General features: G+C 50.4%; 1 protein-coding gene and 1 long non-coding RNA gene across 3 annotated transcripts; one reads left to right on the forward strand and one right to left on the reverse strand.

The window, feature by feature from the left end:
- Nucleotides 1-1,453: 1,453 nt before the first annotated feature.
- Irf2bp2 (interferon regulatory factor 2 binding protein 2) lies at nt 1,454-7,147 on the reverse strand. 2 transcript variants are annotated; one of them, XM_085681922.2, is made up of 2 exons: nt 5,534-7,147; nt 1,454-4,953 (listed from the first exon to the last, which is right to left on the reverse strand). In XM_085681922.2, exons 1-2 carry the CDS (start codon nt 6,474-6,476, stop codon nt 4,238-4,240), a joined length of 1,659 nt encoding a protein of 552 aa, XP_085538048.1. In that variant the 5' UTR covers nt 6,477-7,147; the 3' UTR covers nt 1,454-4,237. The 2 variants fall into 2 exon arrangements, with proteins under 2 accessions (XP_085538048.1, XP_048306199.2); XM_048450242.3 differs by having other exon boundaries at nt 5,486-7,145.
- Nucleotides 7,148-9,320: 2,173 nt separating this feature from the next.
- LOC146890231 (uncharacterized) lies at nt 9,321-14,981 on the forward strand. The gene is made up of 2 exons (XR_014999112.2): nt 9,321-11,396; nt 13,651-14,981. It is a non-coding gene; the product is annotated as an uncharacterized LOC146890231 (long non-coding RNA).
- The last annotated feature ends 10,164 nt before the right edge of the window (nt 14,982-25,145 follow it).

Consider the following 25,145-nt stretch of genomic DNA (forward strand, 5'->3'; position numbering starts at 1 on the left):
ATGCAAGCACCCCACCACCACGGACTCCTTCAGCCCTGTGAGTTTTCAATAATGACCAGCAGGGGAGTGTAATACCAAGCATGAATTTACCTGGGGGTTCAGAGATATCCACCGCTAATCCATAAACCTAGGTGTTTCCAACTTCCTCTTTCTGAAATTACAAACTACATGTTTTATTTTTGTGTCTCAACCGAAGGGGTTTAGCTAGGCTGAAGATGCAGGCTGCCCCCAGACACAGGAAGGAGGGATGTACATGGTTGACAGTCTAGGAGCCTTGCAAGTCTGTGTGTACTTCCTACTTAACTCTGCTCCCGTGGGCCTAAGCAGTAGCACAGCATTAACCACAGTCCTGGATCTAGAACCCTAGATGATGAAATGGGTATGAATTCCCTTCACAGAGTGTCTGACCTTGGTCTATGACCAAGGAAGGGCATATCTTCTCATTTCCTATGAACAGAAGGCAAGCTGGTGAGGGTGACTTGGGACAAATGGTCGCTACCCAAACTCAACATTTTGCTCAAGGATTCAGTGCATACTTAGTCATCAAAAGATGAGCACTTCACTCTTCACTGGTTAAATAAAAATAAGTCTATAAATCAGATGCAAAAAGACCAAGTAATGGACAACCTGTCTCAGAACTAGGATTCCCAAATTCTTTAAACTCTTCCTTCCCATATCAAGAATTTAAGTTAACTGAAAACACTGGGTGTGATCCTTGACATTTGTCCTTGGAATGTGCTTCCAGAAGATTGTTAAGTGACTTCTGCCAAGAGTGTCACTAGCATTTCAAAACAAAGCCAAGTTTAACCTTGCTATTGATCTCGTCATTAAATGAAAAAGTCACATTTACTGTTTTTGAAAAAATATATCCGGTGAACTACTAGTGGCAAAAATTAAAAATATATAGGACCCCCCACCCCAAAGATGTTGCCGATGTCATCTTAAGACGTACAACTCCGTATAGACTAGCCTTGAGCTTCCTATGGCAGGAGGCTTCCCAGTTATAGGTCAAGAGATCAAGGCGCCAGTTAAACACACCTGGGGCTTCCCACGTGGCTGGACCTCCCACTCCATTCCATGGCTTTCCCAAATGCAGACCCCACCCCCACTGTAAGGGGACTGTCTATGACCCAGGATGGTGGTTCTCACAAAACTCTTCAAAGGGCACATCCAGGTCGAGACAGACAGGTCAGTGTCCTTGGCGTCTGCCCCTTCCAGCCCCTCCCAGCCCCTCCTGCAGAGTGGCAGGCTCTCCTGCCAGTTGTAAAACAAGCGCTGCCCAGATGACCTCTGCTCAGCTGTGCCCCTCCCACTGTCCTCTCCCCTGGCTCCTTTCTCCTTTACCTCACTCTCCTGCAAACCCAACCGCAGCCCCATCGGTCCTTCAGTCTAGCGAGTACTGACAGCCACCCTGCGCTTGGTGTAAAAAATTAAAAAAAGGCCTTGGAAAACGTTCAGTGCTCCCAATTTAATTTTTATTTAATGCTAAAAGAAAAAAAAAGTACTGTAAATCTGACACATGACAGAACACAGGTGATATTTCCATAGCATGGTTTTAAAATATAATGTTGATAGCTAAGATTACACTTATTTCAGTAGACATGAGTTTCATCATATATAGAAAAATTATCACCTTCAACTTAAAAAAAAAAAAGAGCAAAGGTTAAGAGGTGGCACACGTTCAAAATACTTGGTGGCCAGGAAAAGAAATATAGAAAAGCTGTAAACCGTGTGTGCGTTCTCGTAACTTCAGAGTGAGGCCACATGAAAGACACTAACCAGATCTGTTAAATTCTCTAATCTGTTAAAGCAAGCAGGGCCTGCTGCCAGCCCATTCCCTAATATTCTGAGCATGAAAATCAAGGCTGGAATAGTGCTGGGAATTTGACATCATCTATCCAGCTGTGGACAACATCCACAATGTCATCAAGGACGAGGAAAGATCAACCCAGGTCCCCAAGTGAACGGTTTGTGAGTAGGCCAGAGAAAGACTCCTCCCACCCCACCCCACCCCCTCCAGGACAACACTCTGGCTACACAGTCTTCTGAAGGCCACCCCAGGCTGGGCAGATGCACACAGGCCCTTAATCTCAAAGTGCACCCCCTTTAAAAACAGGTCAAGTTTTGCCTCCTTCGCCAGGAGCACAGAAACCACAGGTGGCTTCTTCCGCAGCTGGACAGACGTCCCCCAAAGGATGGTTCTTTATTCATGTTTTTGGAGAGCTTATCTGCATTGAGATTGCAAAAGATACAGACAGCCGCGGCAAATTAGGTCAAATGACTAATCTAGTTGTGACATCGATGAGGTCAAATTCCAGTTTATAATAAAGTGCTTAGAGACACATTTTATACTACAGACCATAATAGTTGGGTCCTTCACAAACGTCTTTACGGGCAGATGAAACTGACTCTGTGTGTATGTGTGTGTGTGTGTGTGTGTGTGTGTGTGTGTGTGTGTGTGTACATCCGCCTCAGAGACCAGTTGGATCTGAGTCACAGTAACGACAAACTGGTCTATCATGCAAGCCTGTCTGTAACATCACAATGACTGGTAACAAGAACCTGGAGGACGTGGCGCACTCACGAAAAAAAACACAAGAAATACTGTATTTGGTTCAGGGTCACTGGTTTTTGAGCGTTAGTAACTTGACTATTAAAACGAACAGCCTTTAAAAAGGAAAAAAAAAAAGACCAAGTAACTAGAAATGATCAAGCTGGTTAACAACCTGTTTTCAAATGAAAATAGAACAGAAAAAAAAAAAAACCAAAACCAAAAAAAACACAAACCATAGTAGACTTAGAAGCCATGATTGAGCCTACAAGGCCAAGTTACAAACACCTGCGTGTTAGGGTTTAGGGTAGTGTTCCTGTTGACATTAAAACCAAAACAGTATAAATGGGGGGGGGGGACAACCAACCCACAAAAACCAGCATCACCAGGGGGCGACCACTACTAACAACTAATGACCTGTTGTTGTTTACATTAGAAAACAATCACCTCACCAACGCCAAACAGTGATCAAAGAAATTAGTTTACAAAAGGCTTTGAAAATAGTGGGAGAGGTGGGGCTTGCTCACGTAAAAGCCCTTCCTATTGGTAGCTTTCCCCAGTTTTTCTTCCAGAACAGTCCTAGTACTTTGGACCTAAGGAGGAAGCTGCAGGCTCCCCCACCTGCAGTGAGCCCCACGACGGAGCTATGCCCACAGGCCCATAACTGCCAATGCACACACCGCACTGATCACCCGGTACAACCGGGCATAGGTATCGTGACAACAGCAATGGCCGCAATAACAGGACAGGTAAACCAAAGGAACAAACAGAACGCAGAACAGCAGTGAAACGGATCCCACGAGTTCACCTGGCCTGCCGGGAAAGGCTGCGTGGCGCTGCAGATCAACAGCAGCAAGGCCGTCTTTGCGCACCATCCTGTATCACGCAACTCTTTCCACAGCTGGAAAACACCAGTGGGGCAACAGAGGAGCACGCAGCCTTGAGAGCTTACAACTGGTCACGTGGGCAGAGTGAACATGGGTCAACTTGCCTTCAGTAAAACAAAACAAAACAAAACAAAACCGAAAACCTCCCAAACACAATCCTGCAGACATTTCAGCAGCACCTGTGACTATCAATATTGCAAGAACCGAACCATCAACAAGACAGGATTTGCACCCCGCTTCCCCACCCTGAGAGGACCTGCAAGGTGGGTGGCATCTCCGAGGGGCATGCCCTTCAGGTAAAAGGTGCCCTCTTTTCTCTCACTCCCTTCCTTCTCCAACTGACCTCCAGCCTGCAAGGGGCCAGCAATGAGGAATGACAGACAGTAAGGCAATCTTACAACGTCAGAAAAATGTATTTGGCTTTTTTTTTCTCTTTTAAAATTAAGTGCATACAAATACGGCTAGAAGCATTTGTTTGCCAAGTGCTCTTTAAAAAAACAAAAACAAAAAAAAAAGCAGCCAAGTCGCAGCCTACATAGAACGGCAACTGTCACCAGGAGAGTCAAGCAGACAGCCTAATAACGTTAACAAAAGAAGAAAATGCCTTTTAAAGTACATACCTTTTGTCGTCAAAAAAATATAAACACAATGTATTCAAAAAATCAAAATTATACAGCCATGTTTATGAAGTCTACATTTCCCTTGTCTTGGATATATATATTTATATATATATATATGGAGATTTATATACAGTTCAAGAAGTTTAAGGGTAACCGTGGGCTTTCCGGATTGCAGAAAGTCACGAGTCTCTCTCTTTCTTCACTTTCACGTCTCCGGCGAGGATGGTGGCAATCTCTCCTTGCATGAAGGCCCAGGGGACATTTGAGCCCACCAGAGGGCACTTCTCCCCGCTTGGACAATAGACCTCTCCACTAGCGCCCTGCTGTTTAATGCTTTGTCTGGAGCAAGGGAAACAGAACTTGTGCGAAGGGACAGACGGGCACTGCACAAAGTGGGTATCCTCCAGCCGCTCGTGGCAGAGGGTGCAGCACAGGGGGGCGCTGGCTGCCAGAGAGGAGTCTGGGAGGCTGGCAGGGTGCACCGGCTCCAGTCCTCCTGCGCTGCCAGTGGCCTGGCCCCCCACCTCTCTGGGGCCGAGCCTTCTTTGGTTCATAGAGGAGGGAGAGGAAGGGCTGCTGCTGTTCCTCCGGGTGGTGGAGTGAACCTGGGTGGCATCTTTCGAGGCGTGACTGCCCCCGGCATTGTCTGCTACTAAAATCAGGGCTGCCATGGGGGACTGGCCGTTCTGAGCCGCTTCAGGCGGTGTGGTCCGGTTGGAATGAGGAGAGGCAGTAGGGGGTGGTGGAGACACAAAGGAGGATGTCGGGGTGATGGGGATCTTGAGCCCTTCTGTGGAAGTGGACAGCCAAGGCTGAGCCTCGCCATTGATCTTAGGGGGCCCGACTTCCCCTTCCGGTTCTGGAGAAGGCTTCCTTTTCCTTGCTGTTCTTGCAACTGAATAGAGACAGGCATGGAAGTAAAGGAAAATTAACGGAAATGCACCAAAAGAGACATTTCTCCTCTCCCAAAACACACCTCATACACAAGTTCTGCACGTGACTTCTAACACTCCCTCTAGTAAGGGACTCCGAGTCTGCACACCACTTCCAAGTGAAGCCAAGTCATGCGAGCCTGCCTGAAAGGTTCCAACCCCGAACCGGCGCATGTGACTGCTAACGTCCCCGGCAGGTTAAAGGGTGACTGCTGCCCTCACGCTCCCATCCAAGAATGTGCTGGGGAAGGAAAACGTCGTGTCTCTGCCTATCAGCCCGCTCTGACTCATCCCTGTTGTGCTGGTTCAGCAAAGGAACCACGTTGCCACTCAGCGCTGGTTCAGCCTTAGGCCGACCAGGAAGTTGGCTGTTTGTTGTTTCTGGGCTAAGGCAAAACCGTGCAAAGAGTGGCTCCCTCAGCACACACGCGTGCGCGCAGTCTCTAGCCTCCACGCCCTCGACCCCTTCTCCCCTGGCCCCACAGCCGCCCCTACCTGCTTTAGACCCGTTGGCCCCGTTGGCCTCGAAACCCAACAACCTGCCTGCAGTCAGGGCCGGCTCCTTCTTGAACTTGCTCTCGAAGGGCCCCGAGTGGCCGTGCTGGTGCAGCGCCAGTAGCGTGTCGCGCACCGTCTTAGGCCTGCTGGCCCAGTCCTGCTCCCCGGGTGCTCGACCCTTGCCTGCACCGTCGGCGCTGAGCTCGCTCGCCCCGGGCGCGCCGGATAAGCTGTCGGCCGGGCTCCGGTGCGCGGGCTGCGCCTTCTCCTTGCTCGACTCACGCGCCTCGTGCTCCGCCGCGCCCGACACCGAGGCCGGTCGTTTGTGGGTGCCCAGCTCGGCGGGCTGGGCGCCCAGGCCCGATGTCCCGCTCACCGCGGCCAGGGTGGCCGCGGCACGGCCGCTCAGCCCCAGCGCAGCGGAGCCGTTCACCAGAGGCACCAGGGTGGGCGGCACGGCGTGTGCGCGCCGCGGATTCGGGCTCTGGCGATTCAGCTCGGGCGGCTCCTCCAGCTTGGAGAAGCCGTTGGGCACCAGGATGCCGTTGGCCGGCGCCGGCTGCGCCGAGGCCGACTGAGGGAGGCCTGCACCCGCACGCGTGCCGAAGTCGGAGGCCAGGCGCGGGGCCCGATCCGGGGCCAGCGGGTAGCGCTCCATGGCCTGAGCGCGCGCGGCCTCGGCGCCCGCGTGGCCCAGTTGCGGCGGCGGCTGCAGCAGAAGGTCCTTGGCCGACAGCGGCGGCGGCTTGGCGGTTGAGGGTTGCGCGCCGGTCGGGGAGCGGCCCTCGGAGAAGCAGCCGTGAGCACGCTTCAGCTGGCGCGCCGTCTCGATGACGAACTCCACGCGGTCGGCGCCCTCGTAGTTGACGCAGCCGCGGCACACGGGCTCCGTGAAGTCCCAGATCATGGCCCAGGGCATGCGGGGCAGGTCACACAGGTAGCACGACTGGCGCCGAGACGCGGCCGCCACCGCCACCGCCGCGGCCATGTCCGCACAGCCCGCCGCGCCGCAGGAAGAGCCGGGCGAGGAGGGGACGCCGCCGCCCCCTACGGGCCCCGTGCGCGCGCGCCGGCCGGCCCAAGCCCGCGTCTGCGCGACTAGCGGCGGCGGCGGCCGCAGGCGAGGAGGCGGCGGCGGCAGAGCCCGGGCCGGCGCGGCGCCCGCACGGCGCCCCCGGGGCACGAGGGGCGGCGGGCGCGCGGCGGGGCGCGGCTGCAGGTCCCCACGGGCGGCGGGGCGGCGCGGCGTGCGCGGGGGCGGCGGCTCGGCCGGGGCCGCGGGCTCGGGCCTCCAGACCGGGGCGAAGACGGGCCGCGAGCGCAGCAGGTCGCGGTGGCGCCGGGCGCGCAGAGCCGTGCGGGGGACGGGGGACGCGGGGCAGCCGCCGGGGCAGCTCAGCCCGAGCGGCGGGGCATGCCGCGCGTGGCGGCGGTGGCGGCGTGCAGCTCGGTCCTAGGCCCCGGCGCGGCCGCTGCACGACACCCGGTGCAGCTCAGCTCCTGCGTCGCTGCTCTCGCTGCTGCTACCGCCGCGGCCGCTCCACTTCTACAGACTTGATTCTTCGACAGCTCCGCACCGCGCCTGCGCGGCCCCCTCCCTCTCTGGCGCGCGCGGCCCCGTGCGCCCGCCCTCCCTCCGCGCTCGCGCGCGCGCCGCCCTGGATTCTTCCCTTTCTCGATCGCGTGCGCGCAGGGACTGGAAAGCCGCACGAGTTCGCGCGGCCTTGGCGCTGCAGGTGTGCTCTCACCCGTGGGGGGGGGGTCCCCGTGTCCCCGCCCACCCGACCAGGATGCCCCACCCCGTGACCGTGTCCTTTGATTAAATCGTGCAAACTGTTTTGTTTTCCACGCAATGCCACTTTGTCGCTTGTTTATTGGCAGCTTCCCGGGCATGAGATTTCAAGCATAGCAAGGCGCACTTTGGACTTTTTCTGTTAAAGAGTCTCACTTGGCTTAAGCTGAGCACGCGCGCGCAATCAGCACGCTCTGCCCTGCTTTGGTCGAGGAAGCAATACACGGTCTCTGTCCCTTTAAGTTTTACAAACTCCGGACAGCGGCCTGGTGCGCTCAGGCAGGCCCGGCCTCCTTTGCGCGCGCACCGAAGAGAGGATGCACAACTCAAGCTCACCAGGGCCCTGGGCGCCGCCGCCCCAGCATCTTATGTAGGTCCGCGCTGTAAGCGCGTGACGTGGACAAGGGACGCCGCCACTGCGCAGGCTCCGCACCGACGTGCCCAGCGCCGCGGGCCCTGAGGCCGAGCCGAGCTGGTGCACATTCCAGGGAGCTGGGCTCTGCAGCGCGCCGCGTCACTGCGCAAGCCCCGCCCCCGGACTCTGGCTCGCAGGCCCTGCACCCCACCACCTCCACCCTGGACGAACTTGGAGTAGCCAGCCCCGGGCGCCGGCTACCTCCGCTGTGCGCCAGGCTACCCCCTGGGCGCCAGGGGCGCACAGCTGGCTGGTGCTTCTGGCTCTCCGTTGTCCCACCCGGCTTAGCCCATTGGTCACAGACTTCCACGGTGGGCAGTGCAGGCTGCCCAGAGTGGACGGAACTCTGAGATGTCCACTTTTGATGGGGTGCAGGGATTGGTGTGTGCCGTCTGTGGTCGATCGCTCAGGCTGACCCTCTCTCATTTGGGTCCTACACACTCAGCTGGCTGAGTGTAAGAGCCGCTTTTGTGGTGAACAACACAGGCCCACTTCTCTCCCCAGGACTGGAATGAGCTGGTTAAGTGTGGGAAGAACAGGGTACTAATTACATTATCTTTCCTACAACTGGATTGGAAGGTGGAAAGGGAGGGGAAAAAAAAAACCCTGCTGACGTTTCTCTCCAGTTGTTGCTATTGAAAATGCCAGGTTGCTTCAAAGAATAGCCACAAGAGGAAACACGCCCCGTAGAGAAGCGGCTCAGAGAACTGTTTAGAGCACAAGAATAAGCCTGTTGGAGATGGCACAGAAAGCTTAATGCCAGATGCCAAGGGCGTCCACAGGCTAACCTTGAACGTCTCTCTCGGGGCTTTCCGGAGAAGGTACACCTGTGTCTAGGGCCTCCCCATCTCCCCTTCCAGTCAGAAGCCGGCCTCGCCCTCTCCCAGCCTGGAATGGGGCCTACCCGGATCCATTCCCAGAAGCAGCTGGTGCCAGCTGGTTTGGGCACCTGCTCCAGGACCTGTCAGTCTGGTCACTCTCTTCCAGGACCCTGTGCCACTCATCTGAGCACGTGATCTTGCCCGTGGAGATACTGAGTGGAGACGAAGCCGCCCCGACTGCAGAGTTATCTCAGTGCCCTAGGAGATGACCCACTAGGCAGACACCGAAACGTTAAAACAAAGCAGAACTCTGCATCCAAGCGTGGCCTGATTATTCTTGCTCCACCTGCCAGCGGCCCTCAATGCCCTCTCCAGGGAAAGCCGCCACTACCGCCCAAAATAGAATTACTGAGGTACAATGTCTGCCTTGAGAAAGGCTAAGTGGAGCTTTACTTCTCCAAAAGACCGGCATTTCCTTTGTATTTCACACCACTGGCTTCATGTCGAAACTCAGCTGTTAGAACTTCCCCCTAGAGATGCCTGCCTGCTGGAAAACGGAAAGGCTATTCAGACTGGGCTGTCCATAAAAAGGAACCTGGATTCACGGGGTTAAAGAAAGTTCTGGATCCAGGGCAGCAATCCCTCATACTGTATCAAGAGCCTTTGATGCTGCCTGGCCTTTCATGTAACTCTGGAGCAGTGTTTCTTTCTTTCTCTCTTTCTTTTTTTCCCTTAATCGATGTATGCTAAGTAAACATAGCTTTGTTTCTGTCTTCCACCCACCCGCCCTCCCTCCCAGCGCAGACCAGAGCTGGATCCTGTCCAAAGCGACTGCTGAAGTTACAGCCTGCCTCCTCCACACACAGGAGCGGGGTTTCTAGGGTGAGGCAATGCATCTGCAATTCGCACAGACAAGGCAGGAATTGTAATTGTAGCTCACCATGTGACGACTTATGAAAGAGGAAGTTGGTATGTTTTAGTCATGTAGACTGCCCTCTTGCTTAAGGCTCCGGGTCCTCCCAGAAGAGTCAGGAGGAGCTTTGCTATTCAGAGTCAAGGTTACCAGACTGGCTGCAGCAAGTGTGTGTGTGTGTGTGTGTGTGTGTGCGCGCGCGCATTCTTAAGTGGACAGGCAGGCAGATGCAGCAGGCCGAGACGGGTGCTTAACCAGAACGCTGGAACCTTGTGATTTGTCTGAAGAACTAAAGGAAATCCTCTGCAGGGAGGGGCTCTGTGGAGACAGATGAGCAATGGTTTTCCTGGCTGTAATTCCTAAGATTTCTTCTTTTAAAATAGAGATCTCAGTTTGGGGGCCAAATGCTATTCTGTTTGACAGACGCAAACAGCAATTTGGGAAGGGATTCTGATGCCTAGTTCCAAGGGTGAAAGAGCTGAGCCCACACTCAGAGCCTTGGACATAAACATCTGAGCTCTGGATCTACCCTCTAGGCCTCACTGCAGTGAGGTGCCCTGTGCATACCTGGAAGCCATACCCCCACTGTCTATGGGGCAGGGAGCTTCGAGAACACCTACATGGAGTTCTGCCTTCAGGACCCCAGCAGGTTATGGGTACCTTCTGCCATGGCATTTTAAGTTTGCCAACTCCACCTTGTATCCAGATGTGGATTCATGGCGTCACTTCTATACCGTGCAGCTTTCAAGGACAATAATGGTGAGGCCTGGGGGAGCTGGCCCAGTGGGTCAAGCACCTGCTGCACAAGCCTGAGGGTTTGAGTGTGAGTCACCAGAATCCATGTACGCTGAGCACAGTGTGTCCGTAATCTCAGCATTTCTACAAGACGGGAGAATTCCCCCAGAAGTTCAAGGACGTGGTGCACAAAACAAGGATTGACAAGTGACCCTGTCTTAAACAAGATGAAAGGCAAGGATGGGCCTCGGAGGTTGCCCTCGTTACCCTGCACTCGTGGGCACGGGCGCACACGTGTGCGTGCACACACTGGAAAACAGTGAGGCTTTCCCAAGTCTGACCTCTGCATCTGTGAAGGAGAAAATAAGGTAGCCACATGTCGCTTGTGTTTCCGTGGGTGGCACTGCCCACTTCAATGATGCTGGCAAAGTGTGGTAAAACCAGAAGAACATGCTAATATCAACACACTTCTGAACACTGTAGACACGACAACAGAAATGAACCTTCTAGAACTGGTTCAAGAGCCTTTCTCCCAAGCGATTACATGCGTGAGACAATTTCACTGTTCTTCAGGTGAAATTCCTATTCCTTTCCTAGCGGTGCTTTCCCTCTGTTTGACCTCCCCTGTGCCGAGAGGACATTTGGTATTATAGAAGGGCTTGTGTGTGGAGGGTCCAAGAGCCAGATCAAATCACCGGGGCTTATAAACACCGCATATTACAAGCCAAAGCTGCTGTCACCAGCCTGTGTGTCTGCATTTGTACAGCTCCCCATCCAAAGCAAAACTGGGGTCTTGATGTAAGTTAATTACTGTCTGTGTCGGAATTTAAAAAGCCAAACAAAAAAAAGGAAAAAAAAAGTAGAGAAAATAGACAAAGGAGAGATTGAGGTCACACCCTTGCTCAGTCTGCAAGGAAAAGTTTCAGGAGACCTGGAAGAGATTCAATAGCCTTGGTGCCAGAGCCCCCTTCTATTGACTTTTTGAAAAGAGTCGGAGGGAGGGCTCTTGGCTGGCTGTGGGTTTCATGTATCGTGAACACACTGGCTAGAATCCTTTGAAAGATAAGCAGTAGGAAGATGTGTGGACAGCGTTTGAACATATTCAAAGCCCAGTATCCTCTCATTAGCGTTCTGGCTTAAAAACAAACATTTCCCACAGTCATATTCAGTACGAAGGACACCGAGATAACCAAATGCTGGTCTGGCTCTGAAGGCTGCAGAGAGTAAGTGAGGTAAGTGATGCCGTGGTCTTTCTTACCTCGCTCACAGGGACGTGCTAGGAGGCTATTTCAAGCACACACGCTATCCTATAGGCTGACAAGGTGGCTCAGTGGGTAGGGTGCTTGGCTGCCAAGCCTGATGACTTGAATTTGGTCTCCCAGAACCACGTGGTAGAAAGAAAGCTGTGACTCCCACAGGTTGTCCTCTGGCCTTCACATCCACACATGCACTATAGCCTGTGTGTGCGCACACACAACACACGTGCACTCACATAAATAAATACATAGAATATGTTTTGCAGGCCAGGCTTAGTGGATCAAGCCTTTAATCCCAGCGCTTGGGGGCAGAGGCAAGAAAAACTCTGTGAGTTTGAGACCAGCCTGGTCTACATAGTAAGATTCCCGCCACAGAAACAGAAACATTTGAGGCCAGCCTGGTAAGATTCCCGCCACAGAAACAAAAGAGAGTTGCAAATTTGAGGCCATTAGGCTGCATATCCCTATCTCAGAATAAACAAACACAAACCAAAATACCAGAAAAACATCAAAATTACAGCTGCCAATAAAGTTTTATAGTCTGGAACATGCTTTTGCTTCTTCCACAGTTTCAGGGCCTAACAAAAGAATGTTCCGATTTCTAAATTGAAGCAAACACAGGAGCCAGGCACGGTGACATGCGTCTGGAAATCCAGCATACAGAAGGCTGAGGCAGGGGGATCACGAGTTTGAGGCTACCTTCAAATTACATAGAGAAACCCAGTCTCAAAAACAAAACAGGACAAAAACAAAGAAGGCAAAACAAAACAGTTAAGCATTGCTTGTATCTCTGTAAGAACAGGGCGGGATGGGGGGGGGATTTCCAGTACAATTCACGAAAGCCTCAGACCAAGAAAGATTAATATTCACGACAAATGAAAGTGATAGACAAGTGGCAGTTGCTTCAGGTCCAGGTCCAGTTGGCAGATCACGTTCTGGCCTTAGACAAAAAATTGCTATTGGACATAGGATGAAAGATTCTGGGGTTACTTGGGTGGTAAAGTGGTTACCACATTCACCAAGCTGGAACACATCACCCCGATTCTTAGTGACGTTTCTCCCAAAGCAGAGACAACACTCATGAAGTTGTCTACTCTGGTTGTGAGATTCCAGTGCTGACCCCTTAGCAGAGAGACAGTGGGCTCCCGGGTGCTGAAGAGAAAGAAAGCATGAAACCACCTAAACAGTCATAGTTCTAGAAGTTCACGGTTAGGAGGGGGTTGTGGGCTCTACCAGGATGGTGACTTACACAAACAAGCTTTCTCCATTGTTGTCCTCGGGACTTCTCTTGAAATAGAAGCTAGCCAGTATAAACTAGACTGACTTTTATCTTGACAAGATAAAATGTATTTTAGCAAAAGAATGCCCTTTTGCTGCAGTGTATGGTGTTTATTGACGGAGTTCTGCTGGCTTAGTTACTGATGTACTTAGCCAAAACAAAAACAGCAGGGGTGGGGGTGTACTTTTATAAAACAACCGCTGTGAAGCTAGAGCTCAGTTGGTAAAGCAGCGCACTGGTAACCGTAGCACTAGGAGAGGCAGAGGGATCCCTGAGGCTCGCTGGCCAGCCAGCTTATTGTAATTGGCATGCTCCAGACCTGTGAGAGACCCTGTCTTAAAAAAAAAAAAAAACACATTAGAAGTTGACTTGTGGCCTTCGGAGGCACACACATCACACTCACATTTATAGCTATATGAACAGGCACACACATATACATACAAATGCACACTCTAATTATTTTATGTCTAGGGCATACATTCAAATGTTATCTTCCATTTGAAAGAAATCCACACAGTACCATTTTCTTCTTCAGTACTCGTTGGAGACAGAAGACCCAAGTCAGTTTTTGTTTTTCTTCTTTCCTTTCCTTTCCTTTCCTTTCCTTTCCTTTCCTTTCCTTTCCTTTCCTTTCCTTTCCTTTCCTTTCCTTTCCTTTCCCTTTCTTTCTTTCTTTCTTTCTTTCTTTCTTTCTTTCTTTCTTTCTTTCTTTCTTTCTTTCTTTCTTTCTTTCTTTCTTTCTTTCCTGTTTTTCTTTTTCCAAGACAGAGTTTCTTTGTATAGCTTTGGCTATCCTGGAACTTGCTTTATAGAGGAGGCTGGCCTCGAATTCACAGAGATCTGCCTGTCTCTGCCTCCCAAGTCAGTTTAAGAAGGTTGAGAGAACTCCATGCCAAAGGAAGTGAAATTAAAAGAGGAAGTTTTCTTTTGTTAATTGTGGTGTCTCTGTAGGAACCAGCACCTCCCTTCATGTGATTCCAAGGGAAGTGCAAGCCACGGAAAGGTTGGACATGGGACCCAACCGAAGTTCATACAAGGAGGGAGAAAACCTATATGGGTGGCTCTCCCAGGCCTGGACTCAGCAAGCAAACCCTGCTCCAGAGAATGGTGGCAGTGACAGCCTGGGAGAGCCTGTTTACTAAAAAGCTTGTCACACAGGGAAAATGCAAATCTAAATGAACTTTGATGGACTTGCTGGCAAGCCTCCCAGCCCTTCCAGCAAATTCCGACGCCAGGAAGTTGGTTTTGAAGCATGCCTGGGAACTGCACACACGAGGACTTTCCGAGTGTTATCATCTTGTACATTACAGGGAGGCAGACTTGAACTGCGTGGACAGTGTCTCCTCTGACTCCGTCTGTCTCTGTCTAGTCGTCAGAGCAATGTACTGTTCTCAATGACTGTGGCCATCCCTGGTCGTCACCTCGACGGAGGTGGTAACTGAGGCAAAGAGGAATTTGTCTGGAAACAGAAAATACTTAGTTAAGCTGTAGCTAAAATTCAGATTCCCAAGCTGGCGTTCTCTTTCACTCTCTGGTGGCTTTATACCTATTTGTATTTTCTTCCTGGCTCCTTTATTTACAGGTATGTAAATATCTTGGTAGAGATTGGGGGACCCAATCTGCTCATACCACCGCTGTGAGACATGGTGCAGGCCACTTGGACACCTCTGCCCATCGCTCTCCTTGGGTGGAGGAGGATGGCCAGTCCTGATGTCATGTCTCCCCTGACCTCTCGGATGGCCGGTACAGACAATGGGAATACAGAACATGAAAAACCCAAGCCAGGCATTCCTTTACCCTTCAGGGGATCTCAGGCAACACCAAGCCCCTAGTAAATGTTGGCCCATTACCTGGGGCACTGTGCATGCCAATGAAACGGTGAGGTTAGATGGCTCCGAGATCTTCATATCCTTGGAGAGCACGGTGTCTGCAGGCTTAGGCTCAGGGTCCAGCTGAAGAGATGCAGAACTACCTTCTATACTGAGTTTAAACCAAACGGGGAAGCATCAAGCATCCTGGACCCTATGGGAAGAGCTCACATCTTTGTGTATATGTATGAATTTACATGTACATAAGTATATAACATTTGTGTGTGCACATGTGTGCATATATGTGTACGTGCATGCCTGTGGAGGAAGCTTGAGCCAACTTCAGCTCTCCACTTTCTCTGGGCTGCCCTGGCTGTCCTGGAACTCACTCTATAGGCCCGTCTGACCTCGAACGCACAGAGATCCGCCTCCCTCTGACTCTCAAATGCTAGAATTAAAGGCCTGAGCCACTACTGCCCGGATTTCCGCCTTATTTTCCAAGACGAGGTTTCTCACTGAACCTGGAGCTCTCCCATTTGGCTAGACATGATATCCAGTGAGCCCCAGGAGTCTTGTGTGTGTTCTCCAGACACTGAGATAACACATGGGCACTGCTATGCCCAGCTTTCTTTACATGGGTTCTTGGAGGCGGGTGGGGGTCTGAACTCAGGTCCTGTGCTTTCAACACCATGCATTTTTTTTTTTTACTGGCTCTTCAGACTCTCAGACCACTCTGAAACTGCATTATTTACATCATGTGTACATGTGTATATATTTCTCTACACACATGTATGTGAATATGAATTTCAACATACATGTTTATCTATACACTTAAATTTTTAAAAATTTATTCTTTGACAGTTTTACATGTGTGTGTATATTTTGATCCTATTCACCCCAGTTACCCTTTTATCTCCCTTCTCTCACACACAATTTTGTGTATAATACATTTACTCTAATTCATGTTTGTGGATGTGTGTGTGCACATGCATGCTCACTTGCTTTGGTGCACATGTGGAGGTCAGACAGCAGCTCTCAGGAGCTGGCTCTCCCTGCCCTTTATGCAGGTCCCAGGAATCAAACTCAGGTTGACTTTTTACCCTGAGCTACTTAACCAGCCCATAAATATGTACCCTATAAATATATGCATATCTGATGAGCAGCGTGTCATAAGCATGCTACATCAGAAGCATAGATTAACACAGATCAGAAAAGAGACCCTCAGTTGGTGTTAGGATATGTTGGCTTCATGCTAGAGCCCTGGCCTGGCAGCCCACACGATGCTGGAGGACGATCCACGGCGCTGTAAAACAGAACAACAAGAGGCCTTTCAGTCACACAAGCAACAAACAAAAGTGGGTTCTGTACGCCACCAGGCAGGCATTCCATGGGCTAGGTCAGCAGGATGTGGAAACTTGTTTTGAGGTTTTCACGGGCATTCCCACCCAGGATTTTGCTGCTTCATATCTGTGTGGCCTCTTTGGAGTCTGCATCCTGAAATCATAAAGAACCTTGTGAAAGTAAGGGTTCAGGTATTTGCCTCAACGATGTTCTCTTGATGAAATGTTCCACTTGCTACAGTCCTAGATGGTTCTCACTTATCTGGGTGTGATTGTGGGAAGACAACATACTTTTTTTTTTAAGTTCTGTTTTTCAGAAGCTGGGGGTGGGGACATATTATGGGTACAATTTGCTTCATTTCAGCTGTTGTTTAGAAATCAGAAGGAGACATCTCTGTGGCTTGTCTCATAAAGGTCACTTCATGTGTCTCCATAGACATGCTCCAGAGTCAGGGCTCCCAGATTCCTTGAATTCACAGGGTGGAAAAAGTCTCAGCAGACCACAGCTGTAACAGGAGACATTTCTTTTAAAAGCCTGGAATGCCGAAGACCTCTCCGCCTGCAAACATGTCAGGACAAGACTTTCTGGGACACTATCAAGTGGTTTGGGCTCCAAGTTCTACATTCCGTACTTTTGAGGTTGCTTTCTGCTGGCCAACGGCCTCCAGATGATTTTCATGTGGTGGGCGCCCAGGCCAACCTCCTCGTTCCAAGAAACATAACCCTGCTCTGTGCAGTGTCCGCATTTTAGCAAAGATCAGGGGATGCTGGGCTTTTTGTTTTGTTTTGTTTTATTCTGTTTTAAATTTTCTGAGTGTGTGTGTGTGTGTGTGTGTGTGTGTGTGTGCGTGTGCCAGCATGTGTGAACGCAGGTGCCTGCTGAGTCTGGAAGAGGGAGCGTGAGATCCCCTGGAGCTGGGATTTCAGGATGTTGGGAGCCATTGACACGGAGCCACCAGACATGGGTGCTGGAACCTGACTCAGATCCTGGAAAAGGGCCTCAAGCTCTCTTAACTTCGGAGCCATCTTTCCAGCCACCCTTCTTTCAAGACAGGGTCTCCGGTAGCTCAGCCTGGCCTTGAACTCACAGTGCAGATAAGGATGACTTTGAACTCAGGGTCCTACTGGCTTTCATTTCTCCAGTACAAGATTACGGGCATGTGTTACTACGTCAGCATCTGTTTGTTCGTTTCTGATTTGTGGGTTTTTGTTTTGGTTTTGTTTTTATTTTCACTGCGAAAATAGGGGTGGAACCCAGGGCCTTGTGCTTGTTGGGCAAGCACTCTCCCAAACCCCAGCCCTCGCTAGGGTTATGGTTGTCATTGTGAGCGTCACTGCAGTTCTGAACAGACGAGGGCTTCAGAAGGGGAAGAGGGAAGAACAGAGGGAGGGGGAAGAAAGGAAAGGAAGAAGGAAGAATTCCATGCACCCCTCAAGAAAGGGAAATACGCTAGATGCAGGCCGTTTCCCCCGCCTCACAGAGCCCTTCAGTGGCTTGAGGCTGGCATTCAGGGACTGGAAAACCGCACGAGCTCATCAGTGCACAGTGTAGCCCAGACCTGCCTAAATTAAACACCAGCTCTCTGCCCTTCTGCCCCCCTTACTGTGCCTGCAAAGAGTTCATTTCAGAGGCGCCACTATCTGCGAGATCCAAACAAAGGTAGTTAGCTCTAAGCCCTGTCCTCATTTCGTGATTATAGACCAGGCCTGAGTGACTGGTTCAGCACTTCCTGCAGCAGATTCTCAGCCCAAACACAGGGCTCGCGTGATGACGGAAAAGGAAAGCCTTTTCTCGTTGAACGTTGGAGGATTATTATTACCTTTTGACAGGGTTCACTGGGTATCCCAGGCTAACCCTGAACTCACCATGTAGCTCAAGCTGGCCTCAAACTTGCAGCAATCCTCCTGCCTCAGCCTCCGGAGTGCAGGGCTTATGAGCATGCACCTCCTTGCCGATGGAGAATTATTTTCTAATTATATTGGTGCGGGGTGCGATTTCCCAGAGATTAAGTCAGCAAGGATCTAGTCTGAACAAAGGTCAACAGGACCGGAGGGTCAGACCACAGGGGTCCTCTGAAACAGTCCATCCTGCAGACTAAGAATACAGTTTGTCATCCTTTCTTATCACAGCACATACATGATGCTCGTTTAGTGAAAGCCAACCCAGCCAGCAGACAGACGAAAAGTTAGCTGCTTCTTCAAAACTTTCCGTAGGTTGTGTAATTGAAATAATTCCACAACGCGGTTTGGACACTGGAGATTGGACGCTCTTGTTTATGAAGCAAGATCAGAAATCCTCCAGTGAGAACGTCACTTGCCACGGCTCACTGCTGCTCCCGACATCATCGGCCAAATCCAAGGCCATAAGGACCCAACAGTCAAGTAGAAATACGACCTGTCGGGGTGACTTAGAGGGTAACCCACCAGATACACGCCACCGTGTTACCTTCAGCTGGGAGGCACCCAGTGCAGATCCGGGGCAGTCTCAATAATTAGTGGAAATCGCGTGATAACCTCCTTGCTTAAACATTTAGAGAAAGCAGCAAGCCAGAAAGAACGTGGAAATTGGCTGATCTCCTCACACCATTGCTTTTGGTATGTCTGCCTTGGAAAATGCTGGATTGATCCCGATGGCACATTTCCTGAGCTGACCTGGCCGTGACTAGGCTCTCCCATTGATGTCTGTCAGCGTCATGAGGTCTCTGTGAAGAGTTGGAACCGCTTTAAGATTGATTCGCTTGGCCGTGGGCATTGATGTTGCCTTTGGAGATGTGGTCATGTGACAGTCTGGAGGAAGGATCTGAGCACACACGAGTGCAAACAGGAGTTGTGAGGGAGGCAGCTGAGAAATGGTAGTGAAGGGGAGGGCAATGAGTGGGGGCGTGGTGGTAGGAGAGAGGGCAGGACTGTTCAGACGTGGAAATGTGGAAATGGAGCTGGGGAGGTGGCTGGAGGGACAGAGAAAGGCAGCCGCCTGGGGCTCCTTGGCCATCCACACCTAGCCTGCTTGGCAAGTTTCAGGCCAATAAGAGACCCTGTCTCAAAAACCAGGTGGACAACCCAAGGTTGACCTCTCATTCCATGTGTACACACACACGTAAACACATGAATATGTGCTATTGCACATGCACACGACATCATACTCTTGTACATATACATAGACACACACACCTTCATGTATATGCGCGCACACACATGAAGTGTGGAAATGGACTTAGATTTCTTTTTGCAAATAAAACATAATCAATAACGTGGGCACTTTAGACATCATACATCAAGACCCCAGGTCTTCCAGAGGGCTCCAAGGTCCTGAGCTGTGTAAGTGGCTTCAGTTTCCTGTCTTCTTGGGGCTTCCCAGGATCCCAACCCTGACCAGAGATCACCGAGTCTGACCCCCAAAACAAGGTTTATGAATGAGCAAGCAGAGCAAGCTGCACTCCAGGGTTGGAGGGTCTTGCCACAGCCGGAAAGCCAGAGTCTGGAAAGACAACAGCGTGTGTAGAGCTTAGGGTGGGCGGCAGAACCACAGCAGGGAGCCAGACTCACGGCCAGGTGCTTACTGCCCTGAATAAGCCACAGCCGAGCCCAGTCTTAGAACTGAACTGGTCAGGAGCACAACTACGGTTGTGAGCTTTCTTGCGTGTGGTGAAAGAATGCATGCTGGCTTGTGTTTATTTTCCTAACAAATGAGGAAAGTTCACTTTGCATAGTCACAGACCCCACAGCCCCACGGTCTGAAACCTGAATGTGCTTAGGTAGCACAGTCTCAACCTGGTCCAAGACTCCTGCTAACACACCAGACTCCACAGAAAAGCCTCCAAGACGCTCCTTGGCAGAGTAACTGAGAATATTCTGGAGAGCCGACAACCAGAAGAAAACATGGCAGCAGAGGCAGAAAGAAAGAATGCTCCGAGGCTGAAGGCAACAGTACAGCCCAGATCTCACTAGGCAAGAGGGGTGATCTGGCTTCTAAGATGCCCTCCAGTCTCTGTGGACCTAGTGAGACGCATTCTCAGGTACCCAGAGGATGTGGGCACAGAACAGCATCACAACACGATCCAAGTCCAAGACCAGATCCCAAATCTGCTCCCTCTCCCCACCGCTGGGACGGTGAGGGGAATTTAATTACTCTTGGAATTTATGACAAGGCAGCTTACTGCAATATCCGAAAAAAAAAAAAAGAAAGAAAACAATCAGAAATTTACAAATCACTGTGGGAAGGGTATTTTATAAAGCATCGCACGTGAACTCGGGGGTGTGTGTAGGCATGGCGTGTGCACAGCTGCATGTGTGTATGCTCATGTCCAAGGAGGCTGAGGGGCAAGTCTGGTGGCCCGCTCTATCATTTTCTACCTTATTCTCTTGGGATCGGGTCTCTCACTGACCCTGGAGCTCGATTAGCACTCAGGGAGCCCCATCGATCCTCCTGCCTCTGCGTTCTGCAGCACTGGGGTCATGGTGTACCACACACAGCTTTTTCTGTGGGTTCTGGGGATTCCAACTGAAATTCTCATGTTTGGAGGCAAGTACTCTGACCTGCGACGTCGCCCCAGGCCCAGATGACATTTTTGAACTTTACCGTGGCAGAGCTCAAAGCTGTGAAGGCACACAGCCTAAGCGTCACACATAGGTCCCACAGGAAGGGTGACGTGTGTAGGAAAACACAGCCTTGAGGTTTCCATCAGTACCTCTCTGCCAAGGTCATTTCTAAAGTAATGGGAGGGGGTGCCTAAGCTTTTCCCTTTGTTAATTCTTTATAATCATACCTGCAACAAAAGGACTGTTTGGATCTGTTACTGAGAAAAGATATAATTGACTTCCAGAATATTCTTTTAGAAATATGGTATCCTCTGGGAAAGAGATAATCTAGTGTGTAGCCCCTCAGCCTTTCAAATGAATACCTCATATGTCTGAGATTTCCCTTAGGCTTAACAAAATAGTATCCTATAGTATCCTAAAGTGTGTATGTGTGTGTGTGTGTGTGTGTGTGTGTGTGTGTGTGTGTGTAGATCAGGCCAGAGGACACAAACCCAGGTGTAATTCATTGATTGCCATCCACCTTAAAAATCTTTTTTCTTTGAAGCAGCTTCTTTCACTAGCATGGAACCCACCGCGCAGTTTGCAGGTTACGTCAGCAGGCCAGCCAGCTTTGGGGAGCTGTCTCTGCTTCCCTGGTGCTGGTATTCCAAACACACACCCACCACTCCTGGCATTTTTCACAGGGATGCTGGGGATTGAACTTAGGCCTCCAGGCTTGTATGGTAAGCCCTTTATTAACTGAGCCACCACCTCTCCAGCCCCTCTAAACAGTAGTTGGTTTTTAAAAATTCAAGTGGCCTGGCAGTGTGGAAGACACCCGCGGCTGTGTTGCAGAGACGGCTGGGGGGTCTTGCCCTTGCGCTCAGCCACAGTACAGGTAAAGCAGCCACCACTGAGTGAGCTCTTCAACAGACAGTCCGATCTCTGTTGGCATCTCCCATGGAGAGTTTACCCTCAGTTTTCTGAAGCTGTGGCCACAGCCGAGAGAACAATTTCCGTAGTCCCAGGAATCAGCATCTAACACCGGCACCCATTTATTACCACAGCCTCCCCTCCAGGCCTGTTTTAGTTTTCCAAGGCACAGACTTCCACTACCAGGGAGGAGGCCTGTAGAGACAGACCGTCAAGAAGTTACTTTGGTTAAGGAGGCAGTATGTCCCAGCCCACCTGCCAGAGGAGGGCTCCCTCTTAGGCACTCCAGACAAAAATCAATGGGGAGCTTGATTTCTCACCATATACTTCTGGGCTGGGCCAAAGCAGGCATTTCTAAAACCAACCACTCACGGCCATACTTAAGGATGTCAGTTAGTCCTCCACGCCCTCTGATCCATGAAAGAGCTACCGAAAGGGCCTGATTCCGCCGACCACCTCTAGGGAACTCCGCCCGAAAGTCAGCCATCCGCTCCTTGAGAAGTCCCTGGATGCTTTTTTCTATTTCTTTTCTTTCTGGTTTTTGTTTGTTTGTTTGTTTTTGTTTTGAAATAGTATTTTGTTGTTGTTGTTGTCTGCGACAGGATTTCTCTGTGTAACATCCCTGGCTGTCCTGAAACTTGTTTTGTAGACCAGGCTGGCCTCAAACTCAGAGAACTTCCTGCCTCTGCCTCCTGGGTGCTGGGATTAAAGGCACGCACCATGCCCAGCAATTTTGTACTCTTTCTCTTCCTGCCTCAGCTCCCGAGGGCTTGGATTAAAGGCGTGCACTACCACACCCGGCATACTCTGAGTCCTAATGTTCAGTCTTTCCCTGTGTGTTCACTCTCTGTGTTGGCTCCTGGCCTTTTCATACCCTGCAAGCCTTACACTCCAAATTGAATGGTTCAGCAAAGTTGGCTCCTTATCCATGGACTCAGTGTCCATGGGCCCCCAGCATTCACACAGGGGAAGAGGAGAACCAATCCTCAGGCTGTCCTCTGACTTGCACTGTATGCTATGGTAAACACATGCACGTAGATATAAATAAAGAAATAAATGTAAATTTTTTAAAAAATTAGATTCGCAGACTTACAAGAAATTATACCAAGATCATGCATAGCCTTTCCCCAGTCCCCTAGAGCATGGTTGTACAATATCTCAGTCGGGATGCTGACCTGGACAGTAATGAGCATCATCACCATTGCAGTATCTTAGTCGGGATACTGACCTGGACAGTAATGAACATCATCACCATTGCAGCCACCCTCACATGACCTCCCAAAGCCTCCCTTGCCTCCTGCCTTGCTCCAGCCCTCTCTCTTCACTCTTGGCAACCGGGACCCTGTTCTTCATTTGTATAATCTTGTGTCGTGTGTCAGCTTTGAGGACCTGTCCTTTCCCGTCCCTGAGGCTGCTGTATGTGACTAGCTTGCTCTTCCTTCTCTGCTTGGGTGGACCCGCAGTGTGGGGACACGGTGGTGCATTGGTCAATCCACACACGGGTTGTCTGGGTTGTCACAGCTCCAGACTATCACAGATCAGGCTGCTATACACACACGGCTACATGCTTTTACAAGTATCTCACAACTATTTTTTTTTCCGCCTGTAGCTTGTCTTTTCTTAGTGAGTTCTTTCACAGGTCAGAGGTTGATCAGTTTGGTGAGGTCACACATTTAATCTTTCCTTTAACACATCATGGTGTCAACTTGTATCTCTTTATCCTAGCCTTAGCATCCAACATGTCTTCCAGTAAGCATGACGACACACATGTTTAATCTCAGCACTTGGAGACAGAAGCAGGTAGATCGAGGTGAGTTCCAGGTCCACTTGGTCTAAAAAGAGAGTTCGACGTCAGCCAGGCGCTATCTCAAAACAAACAAACAAACCCCTTATCACTCAAATAAACAAAAAACCCTGCCATCCTGTCTTCCTGGATTTCTTTCTAAAAGTTTTGATGGGTTTATGTTTTAGATTTGAATTTGAGATCCATTTTTGAGTCATACCTTGACCATGGTGTGAGGTTATGGTTGATGGTCTTTTGTTGTTGTTGTTATTTTGGTTTTGGTTGTTATTGTTTTGCTCTTACAACACCATGGGGGGGAGGGGCCAGGGGCAGAGGAGAGGGAGAGAGGCTCTCTTTCCATTTCATGTCTGTGTTAAGTTTGTCAAAAATCAATCAAGTGCGTGTTCGTGTGGGTTCTCTGCTCTGCTTCATTGATCCGCACGTCAGTTTCTCTCCACTAATGTCACACCAGCGTGGTTACTATAGCTACGTGGTCTCTGCTAAAGTGGTTCTTCGTCATGCTTTCGTCTTTCTCAATTGTTTGAACTATTTTAGGTCTCGTGCTGCCCCTGTAACTGCAAAAACAAATTTGTCTACATCTACGAAAAGCTGCTTGAGATTTTTTTTTTAAAAAAAATGGAGATTGCATTAACCCATTAAGTTAATTTAGGGAGAAGTAACACATATGTGTGTTGAATCTTATAATATATAGCACATGTGACTCTCCATTTCCTCCCTCCCTCCCTTCCTCATTGTGTGTGTGTGTGTGTGTGTGTGTGTGTGTGTGCGTGTGTGTGTGTGTGGTGTGTGTGTGTGTGTGTGTGTGTACTCATGTGCACGTGGCGATCAGGTGGCAGCTGTGGAGAAGTCAGTTCTCCCAGTTTCTTCACAGAGTCAGTTCATCTCTATTTCCGGGCTGTGGTTGCAGGCGAACTGGCTCACAGGCTTCCAGCAATTCTCCCGACTCCACCTCCCTGCTCTCCATTGGTGCCCTGAGAAGGGAAATGCGTGCCACCACGTTGGCTCTTTACAGGGGTCTTGGTGGCCAAACTCGGGTCGCAGGCTGGCCCAGCAAATGCTTTTACCCGCTGTACTATCTCATCTCCCTCACCCCAGACTTTTTTCTGAGGCAGAGGTGATCCTTATTACATAGGTCAGGCTGGCCTTGAACTCGCGGTGATCCTCCTGCTTCTGGGTCCCAAGTGTGGGGATTACAGCTGTGAAGCACTATGCCCAGCTTGATTTTCTCCATTAGAACTTTGAAATTCTCGGCATGGAGACTCTGCACACATTGGATTAAGTTTATACCCGAGCATCTTATGCTGTCTGGAGTGGCGATCGACGGTCGGTATACTTTCTAAGGTTCCCTGTTCATCTGCAGAGGGATGATTGAACTTTGTGTGTTGTCTTGGATCCTTCAGTCTTGCTGAACCCGCACACTTGCATTCAGGTTTCATTTGAAGGCACGTGGAATTTTCTATGTGGTCTTCCATATCATCTCCAGAGAGCTACAGCTAGTGTCCATCCTTGCTCTCCATGGAAGGGGGACACAGTCGGTTGTTTTCAGCAGTAAACGTGTTAGCTGCTGGTGTCCTGCTCGTTTGGTCTGGTGTGTGAGTGAGCTATGCTGTCCCCCTCTCTCTGTTAACTTGCTCTGAGTGCCTCTCATGAGTGAATATTGGGTTTTGTCACTTGTTTTTCCTGGTTTTGCTTCTTCAGTTTGCTGATACACTGCGTTCCATCGGATGACATTTCTAATATTGAACAGATTTGGATAGCAGGAATAATTTGGTTATAGTGCTGCGGTGCCGTTTGAATGAAAATGGCTGTAACTGTCTCATCGGGACGGCACCGTTAGGAGGTGTGGCTTCATTGTTGGAGGAAGTGTGTCACTGGAGGTGGGCTTTGGGGTTTCAGAAGCCCAAGCCAGGCCCGGTGGCACTCTCTCTCCCTGCTGCCTGCCTATCCAGGTGTAGCATTCTCAGCTGCCTCTCCAATACCCTGTCTGCCTGTGTGCTGCTCCGCTTTCTATCACAACAACAATGGACTAAGCCTCTGAACCAT

This window comes from Myodes glareolus, chromosome 22 (genome assembly GCF_982192425.1).
Source record: "Myodes glareolus chromosome 22, mMyoGla1.1, whole genome shotgun sequence".
Classification (NCBI taxonomy): domain Eukaryota; kingdom Metazoa; phylum Chordata; class Mammalia; order Rodentia; family Cricetidae; genus Myodes; species Myodes glareolus.

Excerpts from the sequence above, each read along its gene's own strand:
- Irf2bp2 (XM_048450242.3), bottom strand. The coding sequence starts at position 6,476 with ATGGCCGCGGCGGTGGCGGTGGCGGCCGCGTCTCGGCGCCAGTCGTGC. Across the intron at positions 4,954-5,485 it reads GGCCAACGGGTCTAAAGCAG|TTGCAAGAACAGCAAGGAAA; the intron begins GTAGGGGCGGCT and ends GTCTCTATTCAG.